Genomic DNA, 27,462 nt, shown 5'->3' with positions numbered 1-27,462 from the left:
CTTGAAAGCAAGAAATATATATGAACGGTGGGACCGAGCAACATTCATGTGTATATTTGCGGTGGGAAAAAAGTTTAAGGATGGAAATTCAGAGACACGAGAGTTACTCAGATTTGCTCTTTATTTTTCAGGTTTCCTCAGAAAAACTCGGAAAACCTCAAATTTACTCACTGTCTTACCCCTCGCCATAATGCGGACGCTATTATGCAAAGTTCGTAATAAATTATATACCCTTTTGACAACTCTGCTTACGTTAGTTCGAAGTCTTCATATATTTTTGTTGCCAATTTTGTAGAAATCCCAAATCTGACGTAAGCAGAGAGGTTTACATATTACGAACACGCATTATAGCGACCGCCATTATGGTGCGTAGAAAGCTGGATAGACAGCTGGACAAATATTCAGTTGTGTTGCATTATATGCGCGCCCCTCGGTTCTTTATGTGAAAGAGAGAAGCATAGCTCAGTTGCTCGAGAATGCTCGTTGAGTTAAGATCGCTTAATAAAGAAGTTATATGTTAACATTTATTTACTTGTTATTTCTTGATAAAACATGGTGTCAGAAGTTGTCGTGGACTTTTGAATTATTTTCTGGCGTCATAAGGTTTTAATCGCGGCAAAATAGCTGTAATTCATCTTTCAAAGATAAAGTGCCACATTGGTAATAGTACAAATAGACGCCATTTTGCATTTCTCAATAGTGAATTTATCCACATAATATGGATCCAAATCAGTTTGCGGCTTCCTTAAATCACCAGACCCAACTCATGAAACAGCTTTTGGATGGAATGGGTTAGGTTACAAGAGAAAGTGTCATGAATATACAGGTACCAAGTCAATCTGCTAATTTAACGACTTTGCCACCGGTACCGTTGCCGTCGCCATTGATGAGAGAGGGTGACATGGATGAAAACTTTGATTTTTTCGAGAAAAGTTGGAAGGATTACGCGAAAGCAATAAAAATGGACCAATGGCCAGAGGCCGATAACTCACAAAAAGTAAGTTTTCTTTTGTCAATAATTGGCGAGCCAGCCAGAAAAAATTTCTACAATTTTGAGTTAACGGAAGCGGTACGTTTAAATCCAGAGACGGTATTAATAGCAATAAGAGAAAAAGTTGTGCCAAAACGTAACGTAATTGTTGACAGCATAGAGTTTTTTACTGCGTCACAGCAACCCCGTGAAACTGTCGATGATTTCACATCACGCCTTAAGCACATACATAAGACATACGTAACACTGGCGTTTTTTTCTTGTACACGTTGCCCCATAGTACTCCGTACCTCGCCCTGTCAAACTGCTCGATAAATAATGAACAAAATGAATTTTCTTTTTCTCGGCCTTATCGAGCCCCAAAGAAAATCCCATAAGGAACTGTCAAAAAGTTATTTACAAAATCAATGCAGCATTTTTCGAGTAGGAACGAGACAAATGCAGGGCTGCGCAGGTACACTGCCTTCAAAAACAACTCAAACAGAGGTTTTTTTTTACATAGGTTGGTACTTTCGAGTAGTTCATTTTGTACCAACTTTTTTGGAAGATTTCTTCCTGAGTGTTACGTATGTCTTATGTATGTGCCTTAAGTCTCTCGCTAAAATTGCTAAGCTGGATGTTTTAAAAGAAGAGCTTGTTACATATAAGCTAGTAACAGCCAACAAATTTCCTCACATGCGTACAAAGATGCTGGCTGTAACTGACATGTCGTTAACTAAAGCTGTAGATATGTGTAGAGCAGAGGAAGTTACGTCAAGACGCAGTCAAGAACTCTCAATGTTATCTCCTGAGTCCGAAGTGAATAAGATTTATAAATCAAATTCCCGCACCAAGTCGAAGCTGTCGCGATGCAAGTTTTGTGGTGATTTTCATGAATTTTCAAAAGGTACTTGTCCTGCACTTGGTAAGCGTTGTAATCGCTGTAAAGGAAAAAATCACTTTGAGAGGGTGTGTAAAGCAAAGGCCAAAGAACACGAAAAACGGTCGAAACGCTATCCTCACAGAATGAAGAGTCCTCACAAGAAAGTGAATATGAAATTGGTAAGATTCTGGATAACTCCGATAACGGTGGAAGCGTCTCAGCCGAGTTGCGGCTCAAAGTTAACAAAAAATGGACTGTGTTATGTAAGATCGGTTATGTGAGATCGGAACTGTGTTATGTGAGATCGATACAGGAGCGAATACCAGCCTATCGGTTGTCTACGAAAACTGTTCGAAAACTCAGATCCGGTACTGATACCTTCAAAACTACGTCTTCAGAGCTTTGGTGGAAATCCTATCGAAGTTCTAGGCGAAATTAAAATACCGTGTCTTCGCTTGAACCGTCAGTTCAGTCTTGTTCTCCAGGTGGTTAAAGGAGGCCATCGACCTTTACTATCAGCAAGAGCCTCGCGAGTTCTCGGATTCGTTAAATTTTGCAAATCAGTGGCATTTGGAGGGCCCAACCCAGCACGTTCGAGAGACAATTTACTCAATGTGTATCGTGTGAAGGCCCAAAAGATTATCGATAACCACAATAATTTATTCACTGGTTACGGAAAATTTGAAGGTGAAATTAAATAAGAAGAAGATGAAACTGTTCATCCATCGATTCAACCACCACGGTGAGTCCCGATAGCTTTACGTCACAAGCTGAAGAAAGAACTCGAGAATTTGGAGAAAGAGAACATCATCGTGAAGCAGACAGAGCATACAGACTGGGTAAGCAATATTCTTATCGTGCAACGTGGAGATCAAAATCAGAACATACGCGTTTGTCTTGACCCAGTTCCTCTCAACAAAGCATTAAAAAGACCAAACTTACAATTCATAACAATGGTGCTTATTACGGGAGTCACTTCACGGTGAAATATATTTCACTCTCACGCTCACTTCACTTTTTAGACCTATTCCCGATTCCACCTCAAGTGAGGTGACAAAAATCACCTCCTTGGAGTGAGATTGACAGTGAAGTGAAATTGAGAATAGAACAAGTGAAATGAGATTGTTTCCCAGCTCAAAAATGTCTAAGTCGCAGAAAGTCGTTTTTTCCCGTTTTTTAGATAACACCAGATCTTGACGTGTCCTGCATTTCTAAGACATTCGGCATCAAAAGAAATGTTTTTTTCGGTATCGAAAATTTCCTGAACTAGTTTACATTTTTTTCATCGGGCAAAAAAATGAAAAAAATGACCGCTTTAAGGCACGGATCAAACTCTGATTCGCTTCGTTACTGAAGAATAAATCCAATATTTACCATTAGATCACAAATCAATCAACTTTAAGACTTATGGCAGCTTCGTGGAATCATTTCACCGTTCAAAATGGTCGTGAAATAATTCCACGCAAAACGTCGCTTTTTCCGTTCTCACTTCACTGATATGACACTCATAATAACCCAGATTCCACGGCAGATGTCACTTCGCGACGTTTTTTCACTTACGTGAGTCCCGTAATAGGATTTTGTTCACTTCACTCTGATTTCACCGTGAAGTGACTCCCGTAATAGGCACCAATAGACGAGATTCTATCAGAGTTAGGAAGAGCAAAAATTTTTTCGACGGTCGACGCCGAAAAAGGGTTCTGGCATGTTGTCCTCGATGAGCCAAGAAGTAAGTTAACAACATTTTGGACCCCGTTCGGGCGATACCGCTGGGTCCGTTTACCATTCGGTATTACATCCGCCCCAGAAATCTTCCAAATGAAGCTTCAAGAGGTGATTCAAGGTTTGAAAGGAATCGAATGTATAGCAGATGACCTGCTTGTGTTCGGCAATGGAGATTCCTTGGAAGAAGCTCTGATCGACCATAACAAGTGTCTACAAAATCTTTTACGCCGTTTAGAACAGCATAACGTCAAACTGAATTTGAGTAAACTAAAACTGTGTCAAACATCCGTTAAATTCTACGGAAATATTCTCACGGATCATGGTCTCAAACCTGATGAAGAAAAAATCGCATCAGTTAAAAACTATCCACAACCACTAAACCATCCAAAAAGAAGTACATCGTTTTATTGGAATGGTCAACTATCTGAGTCGATTTATACCAAATTTGAGCGCCAATTTAACAAATTTGCGGAAACTTATTATTAATTCAACCCCATGGCAGTGGTCTCAAAAAGAAGCAGACGAGTTCGATCGTGTAAAGATTTTAGTGTCTGATATCTACACTCTTCGCTACTATGACATGAAACAGCCAATCGTAATCGAATGTGACGCAAGTAATTTTGGTCTGGGAGATGTTGTATACCAGGGCAATTGAGTAGTCGCATACGCATCACGTACATTGACACCTACCGAACGTAATTATGCCCAGATTTAAAATGAACTGTTGGCTATATTATTCGCTTGCATTCGATTCGACCAGTTGATTGTTGGTAACCCGAAAGCAATAATTAAAACGGACCATAAACATCTTCTGAATATTTTCAACAAACCACTATTATCGGCTCCAAAACGTTTACAACATATGTTATTAAATCTTCAACGATACAACCTAACACTAAAGTTTGTTACCGGAAAAGACAATGTAGTAGCTGACGCTTTGTCTCGAGCACCTAACACTTATTGTAAGCAAAGTTTGAATTTCGAAAGAAAGCACGTGTACAAAATATATGAAGATATCGAGAACATGCAACTTTGTCAGTTTCTGTGCGTTTCGAATAGCCGTTTAGATGAAATAGTTGAAGAGACAAAAGCAGACCAATCGATGCAGACTATCATCGACTATGTGCAAATGGGTTGGCCGGCAACAGCCGACCATGTTCCTGAAAACGTAAGAATTAATTTTAACTGCCGTAATCAGCTCTCCGTCCAAAATGGTATTGTTTTTCGTGAGGATCGCATTCTAGTCCCATATTCTCTTCGTCGAAGGCTTATTGATAGCTGTCATCTAAGCCATAATGGTGTCGAAGCGACTCTGAAATTGGCTAGGAAAAATCTCTTCTGGCCAGCAATGACTTCTCAAATCAGAGATGTGGTCAACAACTGCAGTGTTTGTGCTAAGTTCGCGGTCTCTCAAGCAAACCCACCGATGATAAGTCATAATATTCCTCTCCATCCATTCCAACTAGTCTCAATGGATGTATTTTTTGATGAATACTTAGGCAGCAAACGAATTTTTCTGGTTACCGTTGACCATTATTCTGACTTCTTCGAGATCAACATTTTGAAGGAACTTACTCCGGAGTCTGTTATTTCGGCATGCAAGCAAAACTTTGCCCGACATGGAAAACCGCAGTTGGTGGTAACTGATAACGGTACCAATTTCGTGAACAAAAGTATGATTCAATTTGCTCGTGATTGGGATTTCAAACAGGTTACATCAGCGCCTTATCATCAACAAGGTAACGGTAAGCAGCAGTGGAAACCGCAAAGCGCCTTTTAGCGAAGGCCTAGGAAACTGGAACAGACTTTTGGTACGCGTTACTACATTGGCGTAATATTCCTAACAATATGGGCTCGAGTCCAGTCGCTCGCTTATTCTCTCGATCAACTCGTAGTGGTATTCCATGTTCTATAAATAATCTTCTTCCGAAGATAATAGACAACGTACCTGCATCGATAGCAGAGAATCGTAAGAAAATAAAAGTGCAATATGACAAAAAAACCAGAGATTTACCTAGTTTCAAAATTGGCTCTCCTGTATACACACAACTTACACCAGAAACTTCAAAACTGTGGACTCCAGCTAAAATTACAAACCGTGACAGTGAGCGAACATATACGGTTGATGCTGGAGGCAAAGAGTATCGCCGGAGCCTCGTTCATCTTAAGCCACGTAATGAACTAGCCACGTCGCCTGTCCGCTGTAATTTGAAACCTTCTTTGGAAAATGTGTCTTCTGCTGCAGGACAATCAGATTTTGCTTCTAGCTTCAGTACTTCGTCAGTTGAAAATGAATGTCAATCATCAGGAAAAACAGCGATTGCTGAGATGTCTCAATCAGACAATTCGGGTTATTCGCGTTGAAAGAGATTTTGAAGGCTGTTCGCACCTACGTGAACACTCATATGTAATTGTCAAAATGTGCGTGATGACAAAAGCAAAAATATTTCCTTCCTTTTTTTCGCATGCACAAACCAAACAAATATCAGCAACACCGTCAACGCGAATAGTTCGCCTGCTTCAACACCACATGTACGTGATTCACTAACACCTGTAGTTACAACAGCCAGGCCAAAACGGCAGATAAGAGTTCCAGTGAAATTCAATGACTTTATTTTAAATTAAACCTTGTATTGATAGTCTAGTTATTTTCTTGTTGTGGGGAAGATGTTGCATTATATGCGCGCCCCTCGGTTCTTTATGTGAAAGAGAGAAGCATAGCTCAGTTGCTCGAGAATGCTCGTTGAGTTAAGATCGCTTAATAAAGAAGTTATATGTTAACATTTATTTACTTGTTATTTCTTGATAAAACAAGTTGAACACTCAATTATGTTTTAAACTTGTTTCTGAATTAATTTTTTCATTCTTGATCAGAAATCGGGAGAAGCTGCTGAACATAATCGACCAAAATTGTTAAAAAGTGATAAAAGTCGAAGCAACGAGATGCGATGATTTACAGTTTGGAGAAAACAAAAGTAACTCTACACGGGTTTACACGTTTCCTAGTGTGCGTAGATAAAAAGTCACTCATCTCTATAGACCTATTTACGTACGAATGTGTTAGTGCCACTCATTGAGGAAATTACTAGTCACTGTTTTGTTTGCAATACAGTCGCCGTTCGCTAACTGCAACATGTTTACATTGCAGTTATCGAATGCCGTTCGATAACTACAACACTTGACACATGCCAAAATTTAGAGGGGGTCCGTCACTAGCATTTTTATTTTCAATGATTTTTAAATGTATTTTTTTAATGGAATGGTGGCAAAAAATAGCAGAAAACTAAAATAGGCAAGCTTTTTGATTAATCAATTTGATATATTTCCGTATCATAATTTATTGCGTTTTAGTAACTACTTTACATAACCAATATGTAGGCGAAGATAAAATTCATCACTACAGAAGACCATTTTACGAGACGTTTCTGAACTCAATTCATGAATGAAATTTTGACAGAAAGCTCGGAACCGCTGACATAACGCAAGTAAAAGCAACATCAATGTCAGCAGGATCCGTGACACCTGTCAGTTCATAAAATGGTCTATTTAACGCTAGGTCACAAAATATTGTTTGTGATCTACTGTGCACTGCTTCACTGAGTAGTGAAAGCTAGCCAAACAATGCAGAAGGAATATTGTTTTTTTGTTATAATAATTACGGAAAGTGAACCACATGGTGATTTTGCTTCATTGATAAATAGTGGAGATCTATACACTTAATTTATCTCGGCAAACTTCCCAACAGCTGATTGAGCTCGGCGAAGTTTTTAACGAATGTTAGCAGTATATTTCGACGAACATTCAGCAAATATATCGATTTACCGTAAACCAGCAAGTATTGACGTTTCGTTTGCCGAAGTTCTTAAATTTCCGCCGAGTACTTGTAGAACATTTCGCTGAGTTTATCAGCTGTTGAGTTCTCGGCAATAAAATCTAAGTGTGTATGATCTCCCATCTAGAATGAAGAGACATCAAGTAAACGAAATAAAAAAACGAGAAAAATGAAAAAGTCCTTTTGAAATGTTTCTAGAGATTCAACAATTTTCATTTTCGAATACATTTAGAATCCCCCGCGAGATTCGTCACTTCAATGTCAAATATGACTTTGACTTCAGATTCGACGGATTGCGGTCCGATAACTGCAAAGTTGTTGCAGTTATCGGTCTTGCAGTTAAAAAGCGTTGCAGTTATCGAACGGCGACTGCACTATGTTTTTAGCAGCTGGACAAATAATTAGTTGAACAGTAGTTTCTGAATAAATTTTTCATTCGTGATTATGAATCGGAAGAAGCTGTTAAACATAACCGACCAAAAATGGCAAAAAGTGATAAAAAGTCGAAGCAACGAGATGCGATGATTCACAGTTTGGAGGAAACAAAAGCAACTCTACACGGGTTTACACGTTTCCTAGTGTGCGTAGATGCAAAGTCACTTATCTCTATAACATTTTCATCGAACCGGCTACACCTACACAGAAAAATAAAAATACCCAAATATTCGTATTTTTGACGCAAATCAGCCCTTCTGTGCGGGAAGGTACTTTTAGGTAAAAGTGATTTACCAACTTTTGAGTACCTGCACGGAAGTCTTCATTTAGGTAAAATCGGAAACCTTGAATCAATATCAAAAACTCCATACATTTTTTTACCCAAAATTGAGCATTCGCATTTTATCACGCTGTTGCGTTGTTTTCACCAATTTTTATGCCTATTATTTACCTAAACCAATAAAAACATTTAGGTTTACGTAAATTAACGTTGTTTTTACGTATTCACTTGGTAATATTTTCTTTGTGTGTAGGAGCTAGACACCTTTATAGATCATTGCACACCAGAAATAACCTCACTTTTCTGACACTTCCCACGGGTTTGTTTACAATGTGTTCCATTCACTTTTTATGTGAAAGGAGTGAAAATGAATGATACGAGTACGAAAAAGATGGGAAAACTCTCCGCCTATGCGAATTCGTTACTGTGATCTTTTGGTTTCTTGGAAACGCAATTTTAACAAGACACCTCCGCATTTTTATTCGAGCCGAAAATTTTGCTGTAAACAAACCCGCGACATCTGTCAAATCACTTTCTTCTTGTTTTGTGACGTCATCGTGCGATGATCTATTGTCATGAAAAATATTTCGATAATAGATCATTGCACGATGACGTCACAAAACGAGAAGAAGAAAGAGATTTGACAGTTATCGCGGGTTTGTTTACATAGAAAAATTTTCGGGTCGAATAAAAAAGCGGAAGTTTCTTGTTAAAAATTGCGTTTCCAAGAAAGACCAAAAGATCACAGTAACGAATTCGCATAGGCGGAGAGTTTTCCCATCTTTTTCGTACTCGTATCATTCATTTTCACTCCGATCACATAAAATGTAATTAGAACACCTTGTAAACAAACCCGTGGGAAGTGTCAAAAAAGTGAGGTTATTTTTCGTGTGCAATGATCTGTATTACTCGATATCGGTACACGGAAAACAAAATTTACCCAACCGGAGGGTACAAACTACCTGAAATGATGTAAACCTTATACAACTTACGTGTTGGGTAGTTTTGCAATGCTATCTCTGAGTCATTTCAACTTAATTTATTTTAAACATGCTTTTACTTAATGATGGTGTTTTGACAAAAAGTCAACATTGAGTAGTTTGAACCCAATATTGGATGAAAAATCAAACTGGTTGAAAATTCATAACCCGCGTGATGAAATTGATTCCGCGAAAGTGGCAGAGTTTTCTTTGATATTGGTAGTTTTGGTATTAAATTGGTGATGTTAAGTGAAGAACGTGATTTCGTGCTTCTGTTTTTAAATAATAGCCGCCAATTAAGAAGAAGATTAAAATTGCATTGTGAGAATGGAGCTAGGAACAGAGGCACTTAAAGGGGAAATAAATGAAGCCAGTTACATCAAATTAGAAGGTACATGAGTAGGTTTTGAAATAAATTTTATAGATTTTTTTCAATGATCCGCTTTTTAACTAATATCGATTCAATCGAATGAAATTAGCTGAACTCTACCCAAGGCATAGTTTAAAAGATTGAACTAAACGTTGGGTATTTGTGACGTATTATTACTCTTAGTACTATATAGCTTCTATTGAATTAATCTACAACTACTCAAAATTGGCTTCCTGCACGGAACGACGCCGTTGGGTGAAATCGATATGAAAATGGGTACTTTCCGTTTTCCGTGTAGATATATTTTAATATTTATCGTTTATCTGTCAATTGACAACCCTCCAACGATAATATAACGTCAAAGAGTTATGATGCAAATAGGGGGGTGCCCAAAAATGCAACGGTAAATACTTCGTAATTTTGATAAATGGAAATATTTTGCAATATATCAATAGTGTCTTGTCCCTAGTTCTGAACCGAATTTAAAACATACAATTTGCGTTTAACTGAATATCTGTCCAGCTGCTCAAAACAAACCAGCGAATTGTATATTTTCCTCAGCGTGTGGCACTAACACATTCTTTCGTATGCAGTTCTCCATTTGATTCTGCATTGGTGTGATGCATTAGTGTTAGTAAAATAGTTTTCCTTGTTAGCTGTAAGAATTTGTTGTTAGCTGTAGGAATCTCGAACAAAAAATGAATAAACAGAGACGATCTCTACGCACACTACCTAAGATTGCAATGGTGCTAACGTTCGTGAGGTCTTGCTTGGTAAGCTCTATCCAACTAATAATCCAGGTAATAGCGAACAGTGCACGCAGCCCATTTTCACGTTTTCTGTAGGTAGGGTAATTTTCAATCGCAGTAACGGAATGAAAAACATAAAAATTTTGCAACGTTGCATAGCAATTTCAATAAACAGATTAGTTTATTTTGATCCGCGCATGCGCACGAGATTTAAATAACAAAACGCCCCTAGTTTGGTGAAGTTGCTATGCCACGTTATACGACGTTGTTAAGGCCCAAACACAATGGATACGTTTGCGTTGCGTTAACGTCAAATGTATGTTGCGTTTGACAGAAAATGTATGGACTAACTGTCAAATTGCTGCGAACGCAGCCGCAACGTACCCATTGTGTTTAGGCCTTTATATTATCTTCTCCGTTACTGCCTCCCCTATGGCATCGGGCCATGTTTCAAGGGCTAACATCTCAACATATGTTTAAACGAGATACCATATCACCGTCTCTTTTCATACATATTTATCTTACTGCTGACAGCGGACACAAATTGATTTGAGCCCAGGACGTGAGTTCACTGTCATTCACTGTTACTCGGTATAGGGATGCCAGTGGCTCGGTTACTGCGGGGGAAAATTCCCTGACCCACAGAAAACGTCAATATGGGCTGCGTGCACTGTCCGCTATTACCGCTCATGGAATAGAGGATAGAGTAGATAGAGAATATCGTGGAATATCGCTATTCGATGACCATTAGAAGTATTTTTGTGCTATCTCCAACAAGCGTGTATAGTGCGATTCTGGTACATATTTATGTTTTCCTCGTGAAATAAAACCATTGACGATCCCCTCGAACGCCTTGAACGATTCATTCTATCACTGGTTTAAAAACAACAGAAAACAACCAGTATCTTCTTAAAAGAAAAATTCAAGGTGCATTCCTGCCTGTTAACAATTGTATATGATATAAAGTGGGTGATTCCACGGCGGTTGATGAAAGTTAAAACAATATTATAATTTTAATATAAACAGTTTGTTTCCTTTTTGATGGCCTTCTGGACTTCATCGCGAATGTGCCGCTTCTGTGGAAGTCGTAATGATGTGATTGTTAATTTGGTAGATACACTATTGTGGGAAAAGCTAGTAGCATATTTCCCTATAAAGGTAAGTATGGTTTCGGCGATATTGATTTCGAAGCGTTGTAAAACGCCTTTCATTAAATTTTTTCTAGTTCGACCCAGCCGATTCACTTCCAAAGTCGTCATGTAATGAATGTGCCAGTACTATACGGCAAATGGAAAATTTTGTGCTAAAAGCTCGCGAGGTAGAGAAGAAATTACTCGAGCATGCCAGTCGCCCCAAAAGCAATGTTCTGTCAGCAGCAGAAATTCGATCCCTAGCCAACTCGGTAGCGGCACACAAAACAAAGCCCCAGACGCAGAGTGTTCATGATGTTCTACGAAAGTTAACCACCACGTCGTCAGTTGTGGTGAAGAAAATTACACCTCAGCTGGATCCGTTGGGTGGAGTTGGTCAGTCAGAGGACGAAACGTCACTTATGAAAATGAAGATGGAAGTGCTAGACGAAGAAGTTGTCAATTTACCAGCAGAAGATTTCATTCATTACAACGACACTGATGACGATGATCCTCACACAGTTTATAAACATACCTTTCAAGTAACGAGTGATACGAAAGGCGATAATTCTACAGACGAATCGGTTTCTGCTCCAGAAGATAATAACGATGAAGATTATGAACCCAACTCAAAGAATAGAACAGTTTTTGTAAGCATTTTCTTTATATACCTGTACCTATGTAACTTGTTTGTAATTTTATTAATTTTTAGTACCAACATAGGCAATTTGTCGGCGAAGAACAGCAAGAATTGAAGCAAACCTCTAAACCGCGTAAGTCGTCGACCGTTAAAAGTATCGTAATCAATCTTACCGATCCTTGTCACTATGTTTGTGTGACCTGCAAGGATAAATTCGCTAGTTTCGAAGATCTTCAGGCACACATCGATCAGAGTACAGCATGCAAACGAGTTAGCTGCACGTGTGAACACTGTGGAAAGGTTTGTGAAACTCGAAGAGCACTCTATCAGCATAAGCTGTCGCATAATCCAAAGCCACAGTTAGTTTGTGATCAGTGTGGTAAGGTCTATACAAACTCATTCAATTTGGAGAACCACAAAAGTCAAGTACACGGTGGAGAGTTTGAAGAACTAGGATACGTATATAAGTGCTGCGAGCAGACATTTCAAACGCGGCGGGAACTGAACGACCATGTGGCGACGCATAGCAAAAAGTTGAATTTGCTCTGCGATTTGTGCGGAAAATCTTTTACCTCGCACAAAGCACTACGATCACATAATCAAAGCCATATGAACATTCGACCCTTTTCGTGCGAAGTTTGCGGCAAATCGTTTAGAACCAAACTGCTTCTAGTTCAGCACTCGCATGTTCACACAGGAGTAAAGGTTTGTTGTGCGATGTTGTTAATTAATGTGGTAATGATGTTGTTAATTGCAATTTATTAAATGCATTTTTGTACAGGTTTTCAGTTGCGATTTGTGCGAGAAGTCGTTTGCTAAAAAAGAATCGCTCAAGAGACACTATAAGTTACACTCTGCCGAACCGGTAACCTGGACATCGACGGGCGAAAAGATATCCGTAAAACCGCTGGATCAATTGCAAAAGCATCAGTTTGTTGAGTTTGATTCCGTTCAGCAGGATACCCATCAAGTAAGCTAAAGGACTGATGTCCACCTTGGATGTACATAGCAATAACAGTGCGTTCGAATTGTTCGCGAAATCAAGCAGAAAAATTATTGTTGATGTAACCTAAAGTCCAAAGCGAAGCTCTGATTAGAATAATAGGCATAATTATACACTTGTTTACTACAACCAATTTCGATCACTAGAAAATGGGTAACAACGTATTCGTATTTGTCTGCTGTTTCCTCGGGTTAATTATCTGTTCCGAGAATTGTAATCCAAAATCAGATTGTATAACAATTCTCAAAAAAAAACTTTCCAGAATGTATCAATTGCCCAAGGACCGTCTTCCCAAAAATATTTCCCCAAAAAATCTTTTCGTTATCCATCACCGCGAATACAACAACTAAATATTTATTATTGTTACATTTCTTAAAATTTGTGAACGATTTTTAACGTGAATTGCTCCTTACATCCAACAGAAGACCGAGAATGTCTTAAATTTATTTTAAAAAAACTACATTCGGCAGACTTATTTTCGGTAATGGAGTGCATTCGGGGATACATCGATTGAAAAACTGGGTTTCTAGATTTTCGAAATGTTTCACAACCTGAATGAACACTATGTTTTCAGTCTTTTGAATTCCGTGATTCAGCTTTATGTAATTTTCAAAGTGCATTTTCATTCGTTATAATAGCAGTGGCTCCAAATTTATCAGTACATGCTCCGATATTTTTGAACAAAAATATAACCAATAATATTCGAGTTTTTCAGATTAAGATTCAATCCTCTTTTCATTGGCACCACTTGTCTCAAGTCCATGTAGAAAATGTTTGCACAATTCAATGTGATTTACTTTGGATACATTGCAAACTTTATTTATTTCTATAGTAAAAAAGGCATCGCATTATTTTTATCTTCACAATGCTAAATCAGTTCTATGACAGAACAACTCAAATCGGTTTAGTTGAAGACGCGGTCAAAATATTTCGAAATTGAATTTATTAGCCAACAATATACGTTGCGTGATCGACTTGCTCACTAAACTTCGATTGAATATGCATCGCAAAAAAATGCTTAACTTGCTAAGCAAACATCTCTTCGCCGTCTCTAGCGTCTATCATCACACATACACCTGTGCTATGTTCATTCAGTGTTTGCAATGTTTTATTGAGCTTACTCATATCGCTGAGGAAAAGATAAAGCAAATTGTGCGACACTACCATCTAGCAAGTGAAAACATTTCAGTGTTCAGTCATATACAGTGCTACCACCGGTGTTGTTGAGTCATTGTCAATCGTAGCCGGTCTCAAGATGGTTCAACAGTGGGATATTGTCAAGATAATAGGAGCAATTGCTCTGCCTCAGATGGGAGGATGGGTTAACGGTTATCTTACCCGGCAGGAAATAAAAGGTTGGTATCAGAATCTGAACTTTCCCTCGTTCCGTCCTCCGAACTGGATTTTCGCACCGGTATGGACGTCACTGTACGCCGGAATGGGATACGCTTCCTATCTAGTATGGAGAGATGGTGGTGGCTTCAGTGGCATTGCACAAGGACCGCTGTTTTTGTACGGAACTCAGCTGGCGCTTAATTGGGCGTGGACTCCAATATTCTTTAAGCGACACGAATTGAAATGGGTAAAACAAATTTGTTATTGACGTTTTATGCAAGGGCAACTCTCATGTTCTTTTGTTTATTTCAGAGCTTCGTAGAGTTAGCTGCTCTGACTGCCACGGTAGCAGCAACGGGATTTGCATTTTTCAACATAAACAAGCTCGCTGGTTATGTATTTATCCCATATTTTGCCTGGTGTTCCTTCGCTACACTGCTCAACTACAAGATTTACAAACTTAACCCAGAGTCGACAGCAACAATCGAGGAGGTGAAAGAGCCTAAGAAAAAAACGAACTAAATTGCTACCTAGTTAGCGCGTTCGATCGGATGTTGTCGAAGCGTTGAGAACGCTTAAGAATTTACGGGTTAAATCACAATACTGCTTCAGATTTGTTGTAAACAAATGTTGTCAATAAAACACTATATTTCATAGTAAAAGTATGAATCAACCAGTGAATTTGTGAGCTAGAATATTTGTAAAACAATTAAGGAAATACACCTCTACTCTGAACCATTTCTAAATAAATCTATTTAACTAAGCTTAAGGTTGTAATTACCTAGTATCCCTAACCACTACTCAATTTACAACATTGTTCTTTACTGTTCACTTGTGTCCGAAAAGTTTTTCAGCGGTGAATGTTTTGTTCGAACCGGTTTGTTTAAAAAGGAGGATTGTAGCCGAAAGAAGAAAACTGATGATGGACATCTACGTTGTGAGTCTAGTATGGTGTTAATTTTATTTAAATGGAGTAGAGGACGCGTCGCGAGGATGCTCGTAATCGTAACCGGATCGGACGCACAATCTGTATAGCTAGGTGCTGATGAAATACAAGTAGGAAGCTAATGAACTTTGCAAGATGAATTTTTATCAGCTTCCATGTTTAAAATCTTATAAGGTTCGAAGAAAACTTAGCGATTCCGCCTAATCGAGAAACATTGGACAAGTAAAAACTGAAGAAGTCTAGCAAGATGATTAGCGATGTGTCCAAACTGTGATGTAGGAAAACCCTGTAGTGGTGCAGTGGCGTATTTTAAAATGTGTTATGAATAGCGAATTTGTTTATTTTTATTCGAAAATTTGCTCAATTTGAAACAAACACCAAAATTTAGTATTAAAATGAGCAGGAAATACTTTTATATCAAGAGCATTAAATTAGATATTTATATATACATTTCGTAAGTTGTCGGCCTTTTCTAGATTCGGTCTTTTGCTACGAACCCACATTTGTTTTGACATCTCTTGCATAACCAAATCACAACACATAACTCACAAAACCTCAAAAACTATAACTCGAATTAACATTCCGGTTAATGTGTAAAATCCATTTTGCTGGCAAAATCTTCACGCGATGTTATTTGGCACAGTTTTTAATCGATTCACAGCGATTGGTCACAATGTATCCGGCATTGGGGTAAAATTACACTTAATATACTTAATGTTTATCGTGATCGATTGTTTTTATCGTAGTTCCAACAAGTTCGTAACAAGTGGACTGACTGGCGGATGCTCAAGGATGCTAAACGACGAAGGATTGTGGTAGATAATGCCAAGGATCGACTACGTGTTAATTCCCTACGAAAGAACACCATTCTACCTGTTGAGTTACGCGAGATAGCGAGCGCTGAAATCCATGCCTTCCCGAGAGATACGTCACTTGTGCGAGTCCGGGAACGGTGTGCTGTTACTTCGCGTTCTCGAGGTATTGTGCATCGTTGGCGTGTCAGTCGTATCGTTTGGAGACATTTTGCCGACTACAATAAATTGTCTGGTGTTCAGAGAGCTATGTGGTGAATAAAGTTGTAATGAGTTGTTCGCAAATTCGTCTATTTTTGTTATCCTCAGTCGTTTAGAAATTTGGTACCCTGGCAAAACAAATTTTACAAAAAAAAAACCGTTTCACAATTCTTTTGAGCTTACAACACGAATCTAAGAGAATTGGTTCTATTTTCCTACAGAGACAGGGATTGCAGGGGCCATTGTCATCAATTTGATAGCTGATGTGCCCGTTTTGAACTAAATATAATTAATCCAACATTTTTAGCAATCATGTTTATTTCCATTCATGTCACAAAGATTCAGTATATTTAACGTTTTGTTATCACTCTATTTTACATAACCAGATTAAAATTACTCTTCTCTAAAGCTAATCCAGCAAGCCATCGATCTATTTCTTATCTTGCTTCTTTTTGTAATCTTCCAGTGCTGCCTTGATGGCATCTTCTGCCAGCATAGAGCAGTGCAATTTGACCGGGGGAAGAGATAATTCCTTCGCGATATCAGTATTTTTTAGTTTCTTTGCTTCATCCAGAGTTTTTCCCTTTACCCACTCGGTGGCCAGCGAGCTCGAGGCGATTGCCGATCCACAGCCGAAAGTTTTGAACTTAGCATCGACTATTTTTCCGTTCTCATCGACTCGAATCTGCAGCTTCATGACGTCACCGCAAGCCGGAGCACCGACGAGTCCGGTTCCGACATTTTTCTCCTTCTTGTCCATCGATCCAACGTTTCGTGGATTCTCGTAATGATCGAGCACATTTGCGTGGTACAGAGCAACCGGAACGCTCTGAGCACGACGTAATTTGATCAAAGAATTGAAACTTTTCTGCAGCGCGGCCATTGTTTTGATGTTCTGCGACTCTATACCTAAAGAACTTTCAGGGCAAACTATTTCACAATCCCTTTATTTTTTCATTCACTGCGCAGTAAAAGCAGTAAAATGCACAAAACAGATGATTTTGACACAAAGATGAATGTGTGTCGAAAAATGCTATAGGTCAAAGATGCCTAATTGAGGTAACGTAACGCGTGTACTTGTTATGTACGGCACGTATTTTTATAGAACGTTTCGAAACAATATAATTATTATTTTTTATATCACAGTCAATGTTGGACAAAATGAATGCATGGAAAAATGACCTACTATTTTTTAAATAGAACTACGTACAAAAAGTTTACTATCGTTAGAAATCCATTAAGTCTTAATATTTTTTAATTATTAAGTATACTTATAAAAGTATACTAGTATGAAAATGACAATTTTGCATTACCCATCTCCATGCGCTGTGTCCAATAAGTTTTTTCATCCGCAATCGAAACAAATAAATTGCCTAAAGTTGTTACAGATCTATCAATATATTTGGCATCCTTGCCTACCATTAATTAACCGGCAAGACAGCATACCTTAATTAAATTATCTTTGGTTGATCATGATTCATTAATCAGATAAAGGCATAAACAAAAGTTATATATAGCAAAATGAAATAAATCAATAAAGTGAATACATACTGAACGAGATCTTGTTTTATAAAAACGATTGCTTAGCGATGTCGTCGGTGCCAGTATATAGTATGCTGCCGGGATGGTGCCGCCTCTGTTTGCAGCAATATCCGAATAAAAAACTGGTGAACATTTTCGGTCGAGAATTGGATTTTAAGCGACAAATACTGGCTGCTGTTGGTGTTAAGGTTTTATTAATTCGTTACGTTGCACCGTTATGATGGTAAATGCAATTTTTTTTATGTCTTACAGACTTATAGGTCAGATCTTTCGACGCAATTATGCTTTAATTGTAAAAATATGGTTAGCGTGATTGTCAGTTTCCGACAGTTATGCCAAGAAACGAATAAACTTCTGACTAGGAAACCTATTCTTGAAAGCAGTTGTTGGAAAGACGCAACAGATGCTATTACCTACATTAGTGAATCTATTTATAAATATCGTAATGATGTTCTTAATAAGACCGGTTCTTTAGAGAACCCTCTCTCTGATACCAAAAACCTCGAAAATGTGCAGCTCCAAATAAAGCAAGAGATTATTTACTTAGAGAAACAAGAAACTGAAATGAATGAAATATACGAAGAAGAGTCCATACAAGAAGACTCTAATCTGGCATCAGAGATCACTGAACCTACTGACTCGGGAGATGAATCAGAAGAAACCAATTTAAAGAAAAAAAAATCTGCCGGAAGTTCGCGCAAAACTACCAAACAAAATGAAAAAGTCATGTGCGATACCTGTGGTCAAATTATTTCCCAAGTGTGCCTTGAAGGGCACCTCAATCGGCACCTTGGAATAAAACCATTCGTCTGTGAGATCGAAGGCTGTGGGCGCCGGCTGCACTCGAAATATAGCCTACAACAGCACCGTCATCTGCACAAGTCAATCAACCGGTTTTACGATTGTCAGCACTGTGGCAAGCGAATCAAAGGAACCAGCTCCTGGCTGCGGCATAAGAAAATGCATACCGAAGAGCCAAAATTCACCTGCGAAGTCTGCGGCAAAAAATTCCGACGGGGGTAAGAATTCGAAGCTTTTTTTTTTTCAATTGAAGTTAGCCTCAAGCTAAAACTGTAGTATCTCAACTGGACATTGAATATTTTTTTCAGAAGCAACCTGAAACTTCACTCCGTAGTGCATACTGGTGTTGCACAGTTTCCATGTGAAATTTGTGGCAAACGGTTCACCGTGAAACACAATCTCGGCGCCCACTACAGAACTCACAAGAAAAATGGAACTTTTCCACTTGACGTAAGCAGTATTGATGAACTACGCCGTTTAAAACAGTATCAAACTCAGTCTTCAGAAGTGTTGGAGCTAAATCCGATAGCACAGATTGATTTACCTGATGACCAATCTCTACCAGTTGATTTAGATATTACATATTGAGTATTAGATCAATGAGTTTGATGTGAGACAAAGACAAATTTGGGGTTTGTAAAATTAAATTTATTTCGAACTGATTATATAAATTGGGGAACCTAACTCTGATTATCGATTTTACTCTACTTAGGCTTAGTTTCCGCTTCACTAACATATCGAACATACAAAGTCGGCTCTGGCTTCGGATCTGGGGGAATTTCTGATTCTTCCAGATACGAACAAGCAATCGCCAAAGTGCTCCCGTCATAGCTGAATGCCAAAGATGATATAGAACTGTCATAAAGATGAAACTGGCACAGGCGCTTCTTATTGAAACCGTCCCAAATGTTAACGTAGCCGTCAGAACCGCCAGTAGCGAACGTATTAAACACATTATGAAAACTGAGTGCATTTACAGGATAGATGAGCTCGATGTTATTTTCTTTCGAACGATGGCATTTGAAAGCGAATTTCTTTTTCTGAACTTCGGGATCCATATCAAAGTACTCAACGGCAACTCTTCCTTCGATTGAGCTCATTACATAGCCCTCCTTGTTCGGAAAGCAGCGGATCGCTCTAGTTTGGAATTTTAGTGAAGACTCCCTTCGTGTCAAATACTGTCCCATATTACGAAGATCCCATACTAGCACCTTCCGCTCAGAGGTGGCCACTACCAACTTCTCGTCAATACAACTCATCGAATACACCTTTCCGTTGCTTTGTTCGTATCTTCCAACACACTCTTTTTCTCGAACATCCCACATTTTAATGGTTTTGTCCCAGCTCCCCGTCAAAATTCCGTTTACCTTAGACGAATGTTCGACACACTTAACCGGGGCGTCATGAGTACCTATAATACTTTCGGCGTGCGTGTTCAGGTCATACAGCTTAACCAGATTATCCAATCCGCCGCTGACCGTTCGAACCGAATCCTGGAAAAGACCGTTTGATTGATCTTTATGGATATTTTTTATTATGAATACGATAAACTTACATGAAATGCACAGTCCAGTATTGGAGCATCATGATAATATTTCTGCCGTAGTGTGTTGTTAACCACATCGTACAACCTGACGCTGGAATCCCAGCTTGAAACTAACAAGAATTGGTTTGTTTGCGGGGAAAATTTCACTGAGGATATTATGTCGCTGGGAGCGTTTTGTATTTGCGTTTCCGGTTTTCGTTCCATTGGTACCGTTGCGTATCTCTCCAGTAACGTACAGCAATTTTATGGGGTTGATAAATTACGCGGATACTTTTACTCCGTTGGTTTTTCTATTTACTTCAGCACATCGGCGAAAATTTGAAACGTGAGACTGTCAGACTGCTAACAATATGTTTTCGAAAATGAAGCGCGAAAACGGGCTGCGTTTTTTCAAAATGGAGATTTTCGTCAAAAGTTTATCAAGAGCAACAACTCAATAGGGCTAAGGTTTAAAATAAGACCTACCTTAGGGAACATTTCTATATTAGGTGAGGCGTCAGAACAAATTACGAAAATGTTAAAATGTAGATTTCATTTTTTTTATATACCTTCAATAAAGAAACTTTCTTCTCTTCGAAGAAACGTGTTCTCGGATTTCGGCCGCAGATCAGCTATGTCAGAAGGCAAGACATGTCACACTATGTCTATAGTTTACACTACATCGCATATCACCTGATATCAGGTAATTCATGCTATGGAGGCCATATCACCATCCTTATTCTTTCGAGCTGTCAGTAAATATCACCTCGGCTACATGATATCCCGGATATCATCATCGAAAACCAATAAAAAATCAGATTTGCAATAGTTGGCAACACGGCCTAATGACATTTGACGCAACCCTACAAATTTCACAATTCACGTTGCATGCGAAAAAGAAAAAAGGAAATATTTTTGCTTTCGTCATTCCGCACATTTTGACAATTGTATATGAGAGTTCGCGCTGGTACAAGCCAACTAGCTGACATCAGAATCCTAATTGCATTGTTTTTGTTGTCTTGTTTTGCTTTGACCTGTTTTTTTTTCTCTTTTCAATTGCCAAAGCAAATGTCAAACCATATTTACTGTAGTGTGAACACCCGAAGTGATATCCAATATCATCTGGCGATATCAGGTGATATACGGCGTAGTCTGATCAAGGCATAATTGAAAAAGTAGCGGCCGGTAAAAAGATTATATTTCTGCGCATTTACAGCGATACCTCGAGAATGTTTACGACAAAAGGTCATGAGGGGACATGAATAGTGTGACAACCCTACCACAGCAAAAAATATTTTTTCGAACATTCATGTATGCACCTTATCATATATCATCATGAACAATATGACAGGGGTGAGTCATATTCACAAAGTATTTGCGGTTACAAATATCACTAGCCACTATTTATCGCAGAAAAACGTATTAAAACTGTGAATATTTCATATTTTTTTGTTTAATTTACTGAACATTATTTGACGGAAGTAAGTACTAACCCAGAAACGTAAAAGTTGCCCAGATTTTATCCGTTTTTACGATTATATTCGCTACGTCCCATCGCTGCTCGAAAACGTTTTGCGTACGTTTACAATATGGCTTTTTCGTTGAATCGTATTTTCACTAAGCAAATCGACACTTATCAAGAAGATGAGCTCACAAGTAGTGGAAGTGAAACCGAGTCTATCCAAGAGGAAGAAGGTTACGACAGTGATGAATATGTTCCGGCGACTAAGAAAGGAAGTATGGCGTCTGGTGGCATAGCGCCGGGATGTAAGACGTTGAAGGGAAATGTATGCATACAGCGTAATCCGACTCGACGACCCAATCCCAAAATCTCCAACAGAAATGCACTCCTTGCACGTGAAAATCGGCGTCGCAAGAAAGAACACGTCGAGAATCTTGAAAAAGAACTGGATGAATTGAGACAAGTAAATAAAGACATTCGGAAGGAGATGAAAAGAAAAAGCAAACAAGTGGACCAATTAACGCGCGAGAGAAATTATTTGAAGAAAGTTATCGCAAACAAATCTGGCATTATGAAAGTATTGGGAGCAATCCGTAAGTCAGGATTGCGCATGACGTCTTCTGAGTTAAGCTGTACGCAAAAAGTTCGTTCACCTACCGGAAATAGCAGCGACGAGGGTTTTGTTTCTCCACATTCCGTGCCATCTAGCGTGGATTATGACATCAACGAAAACGGTACTGTTCAATACCAGGAGGATCCACTTTTGTCCAGCTTTCTGATCGAGTCCGAATTTTTATCTTCAGATTTAGGTTTGGCATCCCAGCAAATAAGGTTCGAGGAGGAATTTAGTTGCTTGCCAGACGTAGACGAGCTTCTGTCAACGATGACAAGTAATGCAGTGGAACGTAGCAGCGAGCAAGTAATTACCACAGAACATAACTATTTTGAGCACAGTAACTACGACTTGTTGAGTGCAGGTTCCTCAGGAGCAGAAGAAGCTGGTGTCTGCGTGCATATTATTCCCGGTGGTCGTGTTTCGGTGGAGTTCTGCGCTTCTTGTGCGTTAAGCTCACACCGTGCATGGCTCGAGGACTCTCAGACACGATAAATCAGGTTCAAGTAGAATGTCGGTATCATGTTTTATAGTTTTAAGTTACTTTTTATGCTACTTTTTTGTTAATGACAGTAGGAGTTAGCTTTTCATGGTTAGTCATTAAAAAGATCGAAAGGAAACGTTGTTTCCTTTTTCTAATTTATCATAACCTTTCCTTTTAAATTAGAAAACAATCTTTCATAAAAAAGAAACAAGTTGGAGTAATGACATAGAACTAAAATCGTAGCTAAAATGATTCCTGGAAACTGGAGATGAAAATTACTAGTTAATCTATATTGCAATTTCAGCTTTCGAGGGTTCGCTACAGGCACTTTGTTGTACCGGAAAGAGCGATGGATAACTGCCTCGATGGCAGTTTCACAGGATACCAACAAGGTGGGGTGAACATTTCCAACATCTGGCATGCGACGAACAACCAACAATATTAAATTGCTTCTCCATTCGCATTTACAGCCAAGCTCTGGATTCTCCAGCAGCTAAAACGAAAGACCTGAGCTGTGTTTAGTTGTGATGCATGAAGTTTGTCCGCCGTGTTGTATCGTTCCAAACCGTGGGCGCCAGCAGCTGGATGCGGTGGAGTGAAGAAATGAGATGGGAAATATTCTCGTTTTAAAAGTAATTCTGGTTCCACACCCATTACCCACCTTAAAAGGTAAAAAGAACCGCTCATTTCTTCCGGGGATCACCAAATCTAGCTGCTACCAGTCCTGTTCCTATCGAGTCACGTTGCTTTCACCCCGTTTTCTGTCCTTGAACTGTTCTTTCAGAGAGAATGATTGCGGGTGGAGTTCAGGAGTAAAAACGTCGAAAGATTGCGAAGCCAGCAAGCCAGCTCATTACGGTAGGTACTATATTGCCATTACCTCCAACTTGTTGATAAAAAATATTTTTTCGTTAATTTTCAACACAAAATAATCGGTTCACAAGATGTAAGAAATTCAGTAAACACTCCGTAGCGAGATCTTAATGATGCAGAATGAGTTTTGATTGTTAATATGTAAGATTGGGAGGCAGGATCTTTTAGAGGTAAGCTTTCACCATAACTATATATTAATTCCATTAGGAACACAGAAATAGGTTTGACTTAATAAAAAAAAAATTACGTATATACTTACAAGTACTTCAACGGTAATGGTCGAGATTTTATGTGAATCCGAAATTTCAGCTTGTATTTTGCCTCTCCTTGCAAAACTTTGTATATTCCTTTCACACTACAAATCGTCTCGAAACAGACTGTTAGCCAGACCTATCCTATAATCTGATTAGTGCTAATCTAATTGATTAGATTAATCGTTAAATTGTTAAAGTTTAATGATCATACCAAACTGTGATAAGAATTGAAAATTTCTGATCATTTTCTCTTTCTCTACGGATGGCTAAAATGCTACAAAGATTGGAACGACGAAGTTAAACGGAAAAGGAACTTAAATAAGAACATGAGAGTGCGTACGTCAGGCAGTCTAGGCAATTTGTGGAAGAAAGTCTAAGGAACCAAATCGAGGATCTCTGAAATAGGTAACAAGTTAAAAATCATCAAAAGCGGTAACTGTTAATTGAGGCATCATTTATTAAAGTGCATTTCAAATCCCGTTCTTCGAATTGAGGGATGCTTTCGTCGGCAAAATAGGCTTCTTTTATTGCTTAGCTTGTTCAAAGCTATTTCATCAGCCCTTATTTTTCAATTAAATTTGTAGCTATTGATAGCACTCATAATGTTCAGCTTGCGGTTCAACAGATCCTCCTCTTCACGACTGCGTTTGCTTCGCTTCAGTTTTATTGTTGGCCTATTCAGGGAAGTCATAGTGTACATGTAGTGTTTAGATTTGATCGTGTTTATCACTTGCTACGAAAAGAATCGTTAAACTCACTAACCCGAAATCAGAAAAACATGCTTACCAGAACCAATTTAATCAGAAAAACTGCAAACGTTAGGAAGGATAGGGTCAGTAGCGTGGTTTCAGTCGAGGCAAAGCCTATCCCACCATGACCCCCGTTAGAATATGCTTCCATCCATCCTCGCTTAATTCGTCGTTGATTTCCTGAGCTCTCAACTCCAGTAAAACTTGGTGCTCGACCCCACAGGGCCGACATGCGGCTTTCTAGAAAACAGCGAATTCGTTTTAAACTGAACAAATTTTTGCGTTAACCCTCACCTATATTCAAAAGCAGTTGATCCTTCAGGTTTGTCAGCAACTTGATTTTGTCACCGAGGCTTTTTGCGGTTTTCAGCATAAAACCATCTTGCATTCGTTTGAGAAATCGCAGAAACCCCACGAAAGAGCCATCCCCATTCGCTTCCTTCGGCCGAAAGCGTCGTCTAGGCGGTATAACTCGTACGATAGTGACACGTCCACGATTAAACGGTCGTCGCCTTCTTTTGAAATTACTAGCATTTTGGAATTGCTGATCGTAATCATCGAAATCGGCGAACTGATCTGCATCATCTTGCGACTCAGCACTTTCTGCAGAATTGTTTTGTTCTGTTTCTTCACTGGCATAATCATCCGCTGAAAAATCCAGCCGTTGATTGACGGGCTGATTTTGGGTTGGCACTGCATGTGCTCCTCTATGAGGCGCAACATCATCCCGATTCAGATACTCGATGGATTCCTCTTCGTACTTGTTGCTCAGAGGTAGACGATCTTCACCGGCTATTGGAGGATGTTCGGTTCGGTTAGCCGTCGTTACAAATGAATGTCTGTCCTGGGACAGAGAAGACCACGGTAGAACGGCGGATATATTGGCTCGTTTATGTTCAGAGAACCACTTTTGAAAGTTTACGTTTGGTTCAGCGGTCGTCACTTTCTCGCCTCTCGTTATCTCGGTACTGGATCTGCGAGTAAACTCATCAAAGTCCACCAGATTACTTATTCTAACTGGTGTGACTGGGTTTTGAAATGGTCGGAGATACAATTTATGTTGATTGTCAGAATTAGGTACTTTCACACTGGATTCAAGTTCAGCTTCAGTTAGAATTGGCCGCACACCACCCACCGCTGGAAGTACGTGACTGATGATGTTCGAGTTTGCTATAAGCGCGGTTTGGTTGCTATTCTTTCGAATGACCGTCGTCTTCTGGGTTGTGGTGGACGGTTGCAGGAACGGTATCTCCACCCAATCAGCACCCGCGAACTCAAGTGGCACTACGACGATAGCAAATACGAAATAAACTATTCCCGACAGAGGCAGCATTTCGCCAACAACGGGCGCCAAGCGACTGGAAGCAATCTGGCTGCATTATGGTCTGCTGATCAACATCCGAAAAGAGATGCAGTTTCTTGCGGGGTCATCGAGGCGCAACTAACAGCGTCGTTTATTTTTGCAATTGTCGTCAGTTTTCCCTGGCAGGCGCATTGGCAGGTCCATATTCTTGCAGTATGCGACACGATTTTCACGGTCGCAGCAAGAGATGAGCTGCAACAACACTTTGCAGACAGCCGATTCCGTGCGCATACAATTTGCAGTGTGCATTCTGCGGAAAACTATACTTTCGATAGCTGTTTTCTAGAGTTACGAGAAGTGAAGAGAGAAGGAAAAATTTTCTGCTTGGATTGATCCACGATATATTTGATGTTACAATCTGGTAAAGTTTTTCACAGTTTGCAATAGGGATCGAGTCTAGAAAGTCCGATAGGAACGAAATCCTAAAAAGGCTGATTAAATTTCGGAACACTGCTTTTTGGATCTTGCAAGTTAACAGCGCTAGGCTACAACATTGTAACATATCCATTAAACCTATGTTCAGAGCCGGATTTATGGGGGGGCCCAGGGGGCCCGGGCCCCGGGCCTCCACATTTTTGGGGCCCCCACAAATCAAGAAAAAGATTTTTTCTTTTTTAAAAAATGAGATTCAATCAAAAGTTTAATTTACAGTAAGAAAATTTTAACAGAACATTTCAATCTGACACTTTCCTTCCGTTTTATTTTTTCGCGAGCGCCAATATCACAACTACATCCATAAGAGTTCACCTTGGATTCTCTTGTAATGACACACATTAACACACCATTTGAATCGAACCAACGCACATGGGAAGTAAAGCAGAGAAAGAAAATAACCCACGAGTTTTTTAATGCATTGCTTTTGCTAACTTGTCCGAATCAGGGATACCAAATGTGCTTTGAAAAATGCAGATTTTCTGAGTTCGTGTGCAGATTTTATTGACCTGCAGATGTGCGTAGTTTTTTCCTAGTTTCTATTATTGTCAGAGTCGTCTTATATTTGCGCAGTCTTTCTCAAATTGTGTGCAAATTTTTGCCTGTGGATCGCAATTTTTTCAAATTGCGGTAGTTTTTTTTAGGTATCAAGAAAAAAAATTGAAGATGAAACTTATTAAAAATACCGCACAGTGCGTACCACTGTGAATAATGAAAGACAGTCAAACTTAGCATTATTAAGTTTCGAGTACGATAAATTTTCGGCAAAAAAACTCGCAAAGCATAGTTTACAGTTCCAAGCGGAGTGAAACATTTGACAAGTGAAAAAGCGTAAATTTTCGCTTGCGAAATCTGTCGTGAAAACCCGTTTGTGGAACACGCAGGTATTTCTTTTTTTTTTATTCTCGCTTATTTTCCGTCGGTCTAGTTCCGCCACTGTTGTGGCCAATCACCGACGCCCAGGGAGGCGACTCCACACCCAGGACCCTAACTCACGACCCGTTTATTAACGGACCGGCGCCAACGGCTTTACTTCCTCATGCGATGGAAAGCGTGATCCCAGAGATTTTTCG

At 39.2% G+C, this 27,462-nt stretch overlaps 8 protein-coding genes across 18 annotated transcripts; 5 read left to right on the top strand and 3 right to left on the bottom strand.

The window, feature by feature from the left end:
• The first annotated feature begins 482 nt into the window (after positions 1-482).
• On the top strand, positions 483-13,038 carry LOC129726059 (gastrula zinc finger protein 5-1-like). Of its 4 annotated transcripts, none has more exons than XM_055682631.1 (5): positions 483-997; positions 11,251-11,382; positions 11,450-12,004; positions 12,067-12,699; positions 12,776-13,038. In XM_055682631.1, exons 1-5 carry the CDS (start codon positions 815-817, stop codon positions 12,971-12,973), a joined length of 1,701 nt encoding a protein of 566 aa, XP_055538606.1. In that variant the 5' UTR covers positions 483-814; the 3' UTR covers positions 12,974-13,038. The 4 variants fall into 4 exon arrangements, with proteins under 4 accessions (XP_055538606.1, XP_055538617.1, XP_055538635.1 ...); XM_055682642.1 differs by lacking the exon at positions 483-997 and adding an exon at positions 1,051-1,877; XM_055682660.1 differs by lacking the exon at positions 483-997 and adding an exon at positions 1,914-2,692.
• A 153-nt stretch (positions 13,039-13,191) lies between these two features.
• Positions 13,192-15,095, top strand: LOC129726068 (translocator protein). Its single transcript, XM_055682675.1, has 2 exons — positions 13,192-14,579; positions 14,645-15,095. Exons 1-2 carry the CDS (start codon positions 14,253-14,255, stop codon positions 14,852-14,854), a joined length of 537 nt encoding a protein of 178 aa, XP_055538650.1. The 5' UTR covers positions 13,192-14,252; the 3' UTR covers positions 14,855-15,095.
• A 660-nt stretch (positions 15,096-15,755) lies between these two features.
• On the top strand, positions 15,756-16,375 carry LOC129726084 (28S ribosomal protein S14, mitochondrial). Its single transcript, XM_055682699.1, has 2 exons — positions 15,756-15,968; positions 16,025-16,375. The coding sequence occupies exons 1-2, from the start codon at positions 15,906-15,908 to the stop codon at positions 16,346-16,348; spliced, it is 387 nt and encodes a 128-aa protein (XP_055538674.1). The 5' UTR covers positions 15,756-15,905; the 3' UTR covers positions 16,349-16,375.
• A 216-nt stretch (positions 16,376-16,591) lies between these two features.
• LOC129726075 (iron-sulfur cluster assembly scaffold protein IscU) lies at positions 16,592-17,270 on the bottom strand. The gene has a single exon (XM_055682688.1). The coding sequence runs from the start codon at positions 17,172-17,174 to the stop codon at positions 16,722-16,724; it is 453 nt and encodes a 150-aa protein (XP_055538663.1). The 5' UTR covers positions 17,175-17,270; the 3' UTR covers positions 16,592-16,721.
• A 462-nt stretch (positions 17,271-17,732) lies between these two features.
• LOC129723385 (RB-associated KRAB zinc finger protein-like) lies at positions 17,733-19,347 on the top strand. Its single transcript, XM_055677582.1, has 3 exons — positions 17,733-18,021; positions 18,086-18,852; positions 18,943-19,347. The coding sequence occupies exons 1-3, from the start codon at positions 17,881-17,883 to the stop codon at positions 19,220-19,222; spliced, it is 1,188 nt and encodes a 395-aa protein (XP_055533557.1). The 5' UTR covers positions 17,733-17,880; the 3' UTR covers positions 19,223-19,347.
• LOC129723391 (mitotic checkpoint protein BUB3) lies at positions 19,267-20,549 on the bottom strand. Its single transcript, XM_055677592.1, has 2 exons — positions 20,190-20,549; positions 19,267-20,127 (listed from the first exon to the last, which is right to left on the bottom strand). The coding sequence occupies exons 1-2, from the start codon at positions 20,382-20,384 to the stop codon at positions 19,339-19,341; spliced, it is 984 nt and encodes a 327-aa protein (XP_055533567.1). The 5' UTR covers positions 20,385-20,549; the 3' UTR covers positions 19,267-19,338.
• A 957-nt stretch (positions 20,550-21,506) lies between these two features.
• LOC129717874 (CREB/ATF bZIP transcription factor-like) lies at positions 21,507-23,855 on the top strand. 8 transcript variants are annotated; one of them, XR_008726770.1, is made up of 5 exons: positions 21,513-22,355; positions 22,425-22,540; positions 23,023-23,110; positions 23,189-23,576; positions 23,663-23,854. XR_008726770.1 is itself a non-coding variant. In XM_055668115.1 (4 exons), exons 1-4 carry the CDS (start codon positions 21,749-21,751, stop codon positions 23,227-23,229), a joined length of 852 nt encoding a protein of 283 aa, XP_055524090.1. In that variant the 5' UTR covers positions 21,513-21,748; the 3' UTR covers positions 23,230-23,855. The 8 variants fall into 8 exon arrangements, 5 of the variants coding, with proteins under 5 accessions (XP_055524093.1, XP_055524090.1, XP_055524089.1 ...); XR_008726769.1 differs by lacking the exon at positions 23,663-23,854 and having other exon boundaries at positions 22,425-22,747; positions 23,189-23,204; XR_008726771.1 differs by lacking the exons at positions 23,189-23,576; positions 23,663-23,854 and adding an exon at positions 22,599-22,747 and having other exon boundaries at positions 23,023-23,108.
• A 429-nt stretch (positions 23,856-24,284) lies between these two features.
• On the bottom strand, positions 24,285-26,594 carry LOC129729743 (uncharacterized). The gene is made up of 3 exons (XM_055688549.1): positions 24,889-26,594; positions 24,632-24,834; positions 24,285-24,578 (listed from the first exon to the last, which is right to left on the bottom strand). Exons 1-3 carry the CDS (start codon positions 25,925-25,927, stop codon positions 24,414-24,416), a joined length of 1,407 nt encoding a protein of 468 aa, XP_055544524.1. The 5' UTR covers positions 25,928-26,594; the 3' UTR covers positions 24,285-24,413.
• Between the last annotated feature and the right edge of the window lie 868 nt (positions 26,595-27,462).

This window comes from Wyeomyia smithii, chromosome 1 (assembly GCF_029784165.1).
Source record: "Wyeomyia smithii strain HCP4-BCI-WySm-NY-G18 chromosome 1, ASM2978416v1, whole genome shotgun sequence".
NCBI lineage: Eukaryota > Metazoa > Arthropoda > Insecta > Diptera > Culicidae > Wyeomyia > Wyeomyia smithii.
The sequence above is the reverse complement of the archived record's forward strand: the minus strand, read 5'-3'. Positions and strand labels throughout refer to the sequence as shown.